General features: G+C 44.4%; 1 protein-coding gene across 2 annotated transcripts; it reads right to left on the minus strand.

Annotated features, from left to right (window-relative positions):
- Positions 1 to 5,401: 5,401 nt before the first annotated feature.
- LRRC3 (leucine rich repeat containing 3) lies at positions 5,402 to 9,303 on the minus strand. Of its 2 annotated transcripts, none has more exons than XM_074264555.1 (3): positions 9,048 to 9,303; positions 7,709 to 7,888; positions 5,402 to 7,123 (listed from the first exon to the last, which is right to left on the minus strand). In XM_074264555.1, the coding sequence occupies exon 3, from the start codon at positions 6,961 to 6,963 to the stop codon at positions 6,151 to 6,153; it is 813 nt and encodes a 270-aa protein (XP_074120656.1). In that variant the 5' UTR covers positions 6,964 to 7,123; positions 7,709 to 7,888; positions 9,048 to 9,303; the 3' UTR covers positions 5,402 to 6,150. The 2 variants fall into 2 exon arrangements, with proteins under 2 accessions (XP_074120656.1, XP_074120655.1); XM_074264554.1 differs by having other exon boundaries at positions 5,402 to 7,151.
- Between the last annotated feature and the right edge of the window lie 189 nt (positions 9,304 to 9,492).

The raw sequence follows: 9,492 nt of genomic DNA on the forward strand, positions 1-9,492 counted from the left end.
AAGGAGAGTATAACATACACAGTTGGATATAGACATCTATCTTACCCTATATAGAGAGAAGAGGGACAAGAGAGGGAGTTCATAGAAGGGACAGCCATTTGAGGGAAATGGTCAGAAACAAAGCACTTTTGAGGGACAGGAAAGAGAGTGACAGAGAAGAAGGGAGGAAGGAGAGAAAGACAGAAAGTAAGAGACAGAGAAGTATAAATAGAGTGAAAGAAAATGGAGAAATACAGTTAGTAAGCAAAACTGTGCATATGAATTGGATGAACTCACCCATAAAAACAAATAACAGAGTGGATCCTGAATCCTACAATATGTTGTTTATAAGAAACACATTTGAAGCAAAGACACAGACACAGAGTAAAGGTAAAAGGCTGAAACAGATTTTATTATGCTTCAGTTGTAGTAAAAAAAAAAAAAAACACCCACAAAACCAAAAAAACCTCACAGATAACAATCATTACTTCAGAAAAAGCAAAAGGAAAATGAGATCTAATTTAAAGCATAGGCAATACTATGTCAATACTAAACTTATATGCACCAAATGGTATAGCATCCAAATTTTTAAGAGAAGTTAAATGAGTTGCAGGAAGAAATAGACCATAAAACCTTATGAATGGGGGATCTCAACTTTTCCCTCTCAGAACTAGATAAATCTAACAAAATAAACAAGAAACAAGGTGAATAAAATTTTAGAAAATGTAGATATGATAGACCACAGGAGAAAACCGAATAGGAAATGAAAGAAATATATTTTTTTCTCAGTGATACATGACACTTTCACAAAAACTGATCATATCAGAACATAAAAAATTTGCAAACAATGCATAAAGACAGAATTATTAAATGCGTTCTTTTCAGATCATGATGCAATAAAATTACGTTTAATAAAGGCCAATGGAAAGATAGATCAAAATTAATTGGAAATTAAATAATTTAATCCTAAGTAAGGAGTAGGTCAAACAAGAAGTCATAACAATTAATGATTTCATTAAATAGAATGAGAACAAGAAGACAACATATCAGATTTTATGATGTATAGCCATAGCAATACTTGAGGGAAAATATACATCTCTAAATGCTTACATCAATAGAACAGAGAAAGGGCAGATCAATAAGTTGGGAATGCAATTAAAACTTAGAAAAAAGATGACAATCAAAATCCCAATTAAACACCAAATTGGAAGGCCTGAAAATTAAAGGGGAGATTAATAAAATTGAAAGTAAAACCAAAATTGAAAGTAAAACCATTAAATTAATAAATAAAATAAAGAGCTGGTTTTATTGGGGGGAAGAAATCAAATAGACAAACTATCCGTTAATTTGATTTAAAAAAAAAAAAGAAGATAAGTAAATTATCAATGTCAAAAATAAATAGAGTATACTCAGCACTAATGAAGAGAAAATTAAAGCAATAATTAGGAGCCAAAATTTTATTATATGTTATACTATTTTGCCCAATAGTATGCCAACAAATCTGACAATCTAAGTGAAATGGATAAATATCTATGAAAATTTTAATTTCTCAGATTAACAGAAAAGGAAATAGAATACTTAAGTAACTCTATCTTATAAAAAGGACATCAATAAACTCCCCAAGAAAAATCCTCAGGGCCAGATGTATTCATAAGTGAATTTCCAATATTTTCAAAACTATTTGGAAAAATCAGCAAAGAAAAAATCCTACCAAATTCCTTTTATAACACAAATATGGTATTGATCTCTAAACAAGGAATAGCCAAAAAAGAGAACAAAAACTATAGATTAATTTCCCTAATGAATATTGATGAAAAATTTTCAAATAAAATATTAGCAAAGGGATTACAGTAATTTTTCACAAGGATCATGCATTGTGACTAGATCATTTATACTAGGAATGCAGGGATAGTTCAGTTCAGTATTAGGAAAACTATCAGCACAATTGACCATATAATAATGAAACTAAAATCATGGGATTATCTCAATAAATGCAGAAAAGTCTTTTGACAAAATACAATGCCCATTCCTATTAAAAACACTAGAGAGAATAGGAATAAATGGATCTTTCCTTAAAATGATAAATTGTATCTATATAAAACCATCAATAAGCATTATCTGTAATGGGGATAAACCAAAAGCCTTCCCAGTAATATCAGGGGTGAAGCAAGGATGCCCATTATCAACACTGTTTTTTAATATTTTATCAGAAATATTAGCTAAAGCAATAAAAGAAGAAAAAGAAATTGAAGAAATTAAACAGGTATTGAATAAACAAAACTATTTCTACAGATGAAACGAGGGAGCTCTAGAGAATCTACTAAAGACAAGCTGAAGTAATTAACAACTTTAACAAGGTTGCAAGATATAAAATAAACCCACATTAATCATCAACATTTCTACATATTTCCAACAAAGTCCAGCATCAAGAGATAAAAAGATAAATTCCATTAAAAATAACCATAGACAATATAAAATATTTAGGAGTCTGTCTGCCAAGACAAACCCAGGAACTATATGAAGACAATTACAAAACATTTTTTCACACAAATAAAGTCAGGTCTAAACAATTGGAAAAATATCACTTGCTTATGGGTACGCCAAGTTAATATAATAAAAATCACAATCTACCTAAATTAATTTACTTATTCAATGTCATACCACATTACTAAAAATAATTTTATAGAGCTAGAAAAAACAGTAAAAAATTCATCTGGAAGAAGAAGAGGTCAAGAATATCAAGGGAATTAATGAAAACAAATGTGAAAGAAGGTAGTCTAGTTATACTAGATCTCAAGTTGTATTATAAAGCAGTAATTAACAAAACATTTTGCTACTGACTAAAAAGTAGACTGTTGGAGAATAGATAAGGCACATCAGAAATAGTAGTAAATGACTATAGTAATACAGTGTTTGATAAACCCAAAGACCCCAGATTTGGGGACAAAAATTTACTATCTAACCAAAAACTGATAGGAAAACTGGAATACAATAGCAAAAACTAGGTATAGATCAACATCTTATACCGCATATTAAGATGAGATCAAAATAAATAAATTCTTCCTTTCTCCATAGATCTGATAGGTAAACTATTCAATTCTCTGGAGAAAGGAAGAATTTAAGACCAAACAAGAAATAGAGAGCATTACTAGATATAAAACGATCAATTTTGAATATATTAAATTAAAAAGGTTTTACACAAACAAAACCACTGCAATCAAGATTAGAAGGAAAGCAAAAAACCGGGGAACAATTTTTACAGCAATTGTCTCTGATAAAGACCTCATTCTCAAATATATAAAGACTTGAACCAAATATATAAGAAATAAGTCATTCCCCAATTGATAAATGATCAGTGGATATAAACAGTGTTCAGATGAAATCTACAGTCATATAAAAAACCCTCTAAATCACTATTGATTAGAAAAATGCAAATTATAACATCTCACACCTATCAGATTGGCTAATGTGACAGAAAAGGAAAATAATAAATGTTGGAGTGTTTGTTGGAAAATTGGGACACGAAAGCACTTATTATTAGTGAAATTGTGAATTGATCCAACCATTCTGGAGAGCAATTTGGAACTTTACTTTAAAACTGCATACCCTTTGACCCACCAATGAGACTATATCCCAAAGAAAATTTTTTAAAATTGCAAAAGGACCTAGTTATACAAAACTATTTATAGCAGTTTTTTTTGTGGCAAAGAACTAGAAATTGAAATGATACCTATTAATTGGGACAAGTTGTAGTTTAGGATTGTATTGGAATATTACTGTGCTGTAAGAAATAATGAGCAATTTCTGTGATTTCAGAAAAAACCTGGAAAGATTTATATGAATCAATACCAAGTGAAATGAGCAGGACCAGGATATTGTACAGAGTAATAGCAATACTATATGATGGTTAATTGTTAATAACTTAGCTATTCTCAGCAATACAATGGTTCAAAACAATTCCAAAAAATTCATGAAGAAAATTGAAATCTATCTTCAGAGAAAAAATTGATGGAATATTAATACAGATCAATAGTTATGTAAATGGGGCTGAGCTGGGACCTCCCCCAGAAGAACAGAGCAGTCTCATAAATGTCCAGCCCCTCACTCCCCATTTCCGCCCCCAACATGTTCCTCAAGTTCCTCTGCATTTTGTGCACAGAGATTCCCTCCTAGTTACGTTAAACTTCAGGGTTTGACTTTTTAGGCAGAGAAAGGTTTGGGAGAAGAGGGAGGCAGGGGGTAGGGGAGAAAGGGAGTCCCCAGTAACAAAAAGGGGAGCTGGAGGGACAGGCAGAGTGGCTCACACCCAGATTCTCCCCACTCCTCCCAGAGAACTGTAGCTTCTTAGCCCTGAGCTAAAAGCCATTGGCCTTCTGTATACACTTGTTTAGACACGGATGACACAGGGAGGAAGCCACTCCACAGAGTGAAGTTAATCTAACCCTTCAATATCCCCGTAGCAGGGCTCAGGTGGGTAGGGTGCCCCCACTGGCTCCCTCAGACCCTGCTCAGACCCTTCCAAAAGGTCACCAGCTACTTCTAGTTCTCCCAGCTCCCAGGAGGATTGGGGTGAAGGGATCCCGTTGTACACATTGGGGCAGACATAGCTGCTTCCTTTCTTGTGGTCAGTTTTACTCAAGCTTCATTTCCCCAACGCTACTAGATGGTAACTACAAGGGCCAATGTCTGGAGTGCCCCCATAGGTCTCTGTGGGTAGCCTTACAAGTGCTCCCCTACATGGAGCACTCCGTCCCTGTGTTTCTATCACGTATGCATGTCAACAAAGTGTGTACATGTGAACGTATACGTGCACTCCCAGGGACGAGCAGCAGAGCTCCAAGCCCCTGAGTGGTACACATCAGGTCCAGCTCTTCCCACTGCAAAGCCAGTCTGTTGTCCGCTCTCCTCTCAAAGCCAGACTTCTTCTGAAGGTGCAAATGTTTCTTTCAAAGAGGCGGTGGTCCCCAAGTTCTAAGGAAGTGAATGATGAATACACACCGGCCGGGGGACGATGTGCTTTCCTCCCCTTCAAATGCTTCTGTCCACACCTTTGGGTTAGGTCTGTCTGGTCCCAAATTTACCTTGCTTATGGAACTGGGCTGGGTCTCCTGGGCCCTCCCTCTGCCCCAGAGTTGTGCAGACATCAGGCGTTGCTTCAGGAACCCAGAAGTTTGGGGTGGCAGTCAAGACTCCACCTGAGTCCACCCTCCCACCTAGCCCCCTACCTGCCTGCCCACCCTCCCATCTGCCCACCCAGCCCCCTTTCTGTCTGGCACATGGCCGACGGGCATTCTCTTTGTGCCACTTTGTGTAGCCATTTGCTAGTCCGTGTGTGGCAAACATCTGACTCTTGGGGGGGCTTCCTCCCTCCCTCCCTCTTACCCAATAAGCATCATGCCCCCATCCTATCAGCCAAAAGTGGTCAGAGATTCACACTGCTTTTAATAATGCCCTGGAGAACACGAGGGGGCCAGGGCTGCTTCAGGACAGAGGTCATCCACTGTGTCGCAGGCTTTCACACAGTTCACATGCCCCAAGCCAATGTTACCGGGCCGCTCCCCACTTCTCAGTCACAGCAGACCCGGGGGCCACGGCCACTCAGGCAAGCAGGCTGACCAACAGCATCTAGATCTTGACGCCTTCTCCTTCTTGGCTTTTGGTGAATAAAAACAAGGCATGTCCATTGCTGGACCCATGAGGCACAGGCCAGCACGACTGAGGGAACAAAAAGCAGAATTTTCCTGGTTGGTAAAATGGGAGGGTTGGACTCGGTGACCTCCCTAGGTCCCTAGGTCCTTTCTGGCTCTGAGGAGTAGCCACGAGAGCTCCATCTCCTGAATCTCCAGAAGAGCTCCAAGCTGGAGTGCCTGGTGACTAGGAATAAGCGAAGTTCTAACAGTCTGCTTTGGAAGCCAGCACTGGGAAAGTCAGTTCCAAGTCAGCTTCCTCCCCAAGCTTGCTGGGCATCTGCAGCTCCTCCATGGGGCTTCTGGGAGTCTTCACCAGCCTTCTCCTCCTCCTCCTCCTCCTCCTAGCCTAAACAGACGTGTAAATTAGGGACTTGCATGTTTTTGACAAATGGCCCTTTAGAAGAGAATCCAACGAAAGGAAGAGCTGCCTGCTGGGGATGTGGCCGTTGCCCCTCGGTTTCCCCTGGGAAAGCTCTGTGCCCTAGGAGGGATGGGCCCCTGGTCGCCCCAGCTCCAGGGCTGCACTGGCAGCACTGCGGGGGGCTGGGATGCCAGGGAGCATGTTCTTCAGGTACTCCAGATGCTTCCTGGCATCCTCCTGGTTCTGCCGCACGTAATATACGATGTAGATGACCACCATGGCAAACCAACCAAACATGGTGACAAACATGGCGATGTCCGTGGTCTTGTGGCGGGAGCTGCAGAAGTTGGCACCCGAATCGAGGACCTGCACCAGTGGCTTCCCCACAGCCTCAGCCCGCACAGACGTCTGGCAGGCCATCTCGTTCACCGACACTGGGTCCAGTTTTAGCTCCCAAAGCACTTCCTGCAAAGCGCACCCACAGTGCCAAGGATTGTGTGACAGGCGGATCTTGGCCTTCAGCCTGAACAGCGCCTCCTTGGGAAGGCTCTGGAGACGATTGTGGGAGAGGTCCAGCAGCCTGAGGTCCCTGGACAGGCCCTGGAAGGCTGCCGTGTCCAGCTTCTCGATCGTGTTCTGGGATAAGTCTAGCTCCCGGAGGAGGGTCAAGCCTGAGAAAGCGTGGCTCGGGATCTGGGTGAGCAGGTTGGCGTCCAGCTTCAAGAATACGGTATCCTTGGGTATATCTCTGGGAATTTCCTTGAGGTTCTTTGAACTGCAGTGGACAGTCATCAGTCCACTGCCATCTGAGCACTGGCAGTTTTGGGGGCAGGAGGGGCCCATGGGGAGGTAGAGCAGCACAAGGAAGAGGCAGAGAGTCCCCCTGGGGGGCAACAGCGCCCAAGGCCAAAGGTCTTCTCCCATCTGAAGCATTCTTACCCCTGTGTGAGTGGCTCTTTAAAGTCAGGCTGGAAGCCAGATTCTCCCGGAGTCCACCAACCTCTCGTGAGCCCAACTTCCAGCCGTCTCATTCCGGCTTCCAGGGATTCTCTAGAACCAGAAGGCTCACCATCTCATGTCCCCAAATGCCAATCTGAAAGGCAGACCGAGAGATCTAGAGACTGAGACAGAGAAAGGGAGAGACACAGATTCAGGGAAGAATTCAGAGAGAGAGAGAGAGAGACAGAGAGAGAGAGAGAGAGACAGAGAGAGAGAGAGACAGAGAGAGAGAGACAGAGAGAGAGACAGAGAGAGAGAGACCGAGAGAGACAGAGACAGAGACAGAGAGACAGAGAGAGACAGAGAGAGAGAGACAGAGACAGAGAGAGAGAGACCGAGAGAGACAGAGACAGAGAGAGACCGAGAGAGAGAGACAGAGACAGAGAGAGAGAGACCGAGAGAGACAGAGACAGAGACAGAGAGAGACCGAGAGAGAGAGACAGAGACAGAGAGAGAGAGACCGAGAGAGACAGAGACAGAGACAGAGAGACAGAGAGAGAGACCGAGAGAGAGAGAGACAGAGACAGAGAGAGACAGAGAGAGAGAGAGAGAGAAGGAGGGAAGGAGGGAGGGAGAGGGAGAGACACAGAGAGACGTGTGAATGAGGAGTGTGATTTGTGTGTGCAGGTCCCTCCCACGTGTATCCCAGAGCCATTGCCAGCCTGGCAGTCTCACTCACCCGTCAAACGAAAGCTCAAGGAAAGCAGTCGGGAAGGAGGCCAAACCTGAGGCTCACTGTGTGCCTTTGGAAGGGTAGCGGCTGCTGCAGCTGGAACTGGCGCTGGGCGGGGCTGGACTTTAGGTGGATGGAGCCGGGGCTGAAGCTCAGTCACTCTGATGGTTACTCCTTGGGGCACTCCTGAATCAGTGGTAGGAGCTCATGGGAGCACTCTCTCTCTCTCTCTCTCTCTCTCTCTCTCTCTCTCTCTCTCTCTCTCTCTCTCTCTCTCTCTCTCTCTCTCTCTCTCTCTCTCTCTCTCCCTCCCTCCCCCCTTCCTTCCCTCCCCCCTCTCTCTACCCCCTTCCCTTTCCCTCCCAGACCCACCCTGCCCCTTTACTGGAATCCGCAGTTCTCATCTCCTCCCCTCCAACTTCCCCCTCCCTCCAGACCAGGACCCGCCCTGGCTGGCACTGGGCTGATTCCTCCATCCTCCTTCCTTTCTCTATTTCCCTCCCTCCCCCCTGCCCCCATCCCTTCTGGGCCGGGTCTTCTTCAACAACCACCAAGTGCCTAACCGATGAGGGGGAGGGGAACATGAAACTCAGACAGATCTTTGGCTCTAGAGCCCATCGATCCCGGTCTCTCCCTTCCCCACGATGCTAGTGCCCTCTTTCCCTCTCCTCCTCCTTCTCTCTCTCCGGCTCCCTCTTTGCCTCCTCTCTCTCCCTCTCCCTTTTTGTCTCCTCTCTCTTTTCCTTTTCCTCCTCCTCCTTCTCTGTCCTCTCTCTGTCTCTTTCTTTCTTTGTCTCTGTTTCTCTATCTCTGTGTATGTGTGCTCATCTCTCTTTCTCTGTCTCTGTCTTTCTGTCTCTGTATCTCTGGGTATACGTGTGTGTGCGTGCATGTCTGTGTCCTCTCTGTCTTTTTCTCTATCTCTGTCTCTGTCCTTTCTCTCTGTCTCTGTCTGTCTCTGTATCTCTGGGTATATGTGTGTGTGTGTGCATGTCTGTGTCCTCTCTTTTTCTCTATCTCTGTCTCTGTCCTTTCTCTCTGTCTCTGTCTGTCTGTCTCTGTATCTCTGGGTATACGTGTGTGTGTGCGTGCATGTCTGTGTCCTCTCTTTTTCTCTATCTCTGACTCTGTCTCTTTCTGTCTTTGGCTGGCTGGGTGACTCTCTCTCTCTGTCTCCGTCTCTCTCTGTCTCTGTCTCTCTCTGTCTCTGTCTCTGGTTCTCTGTCAGTGTCTCTTTCTCTATCTCCCTCGTCTCTATCTCTCTTTGTGCGTGTCTCTGTCTCTTCTCTTTCCCTTCTCTCACAGCCGGACTACTTTTGGAGGGGAAATCCTGGATCTCACGTACGGGAGCGCTGGGGTCCACCGGCAGAAGTGGTAGCGGCCGATCCGGAGTCCCTGGGGAATGGGGCGCTGTGCCTGTCCGCCCGGCTTTGTGCTCTAGGGTGGGGGCAGCAGACGTGTGTGTCTGCGTGAGTGGCAGTGTAGCCATGGCCTCCTCTTCAGTCACTGACGAGTCCAGCAACGAGCAACTGGGAAGTGCCTGGAAAGGGGGGGGGGCTTCCAGCCCTCCCCCCGACCCCCACCAGCAGCATTGAGCGGCTCTGGCGCCTCTTGGGGGTGGGAAGGAGATGCTTCTTTAGCGCCGGGTATCAAAGCCCCCCTCCCCCACTGAGGAGCTCTGGACTCCCCCCAGGCGGGCAGGGTCACTATCCCAGCTTCCTCTCTTAGTACAGGACTCCGCCACCTTCATTTTCATTTCCTTTGGCCTTTTGTGACCAGGATGTGGGTGC

Source organism: Sminthopsis crassicaudata, chromosome 4 (genome assembly GCF_048593235.1).
Source record: "Sminthopsis crassicaudata isolate SCR6 chromosome 4, ASM4859323v1, whole genome shotgun sequence".
NCBI lineage: Eukaryota > Metazoa > Chordata > Mammalia > Dasyuromorphia > Dasyuridae > Sminthopsis > Sminthopsis crassicaudata.

Bases quoted from the DNA above. Each gene is read 5' to 3' on its own strand.
- LRRC3 (XM_074264555.1), bottom strand. From the start codon at position 6,963: ATGCTTCAGATGGGAGAAGACCTTTGGCCTTGGGCGCTGTTGCCCCCC.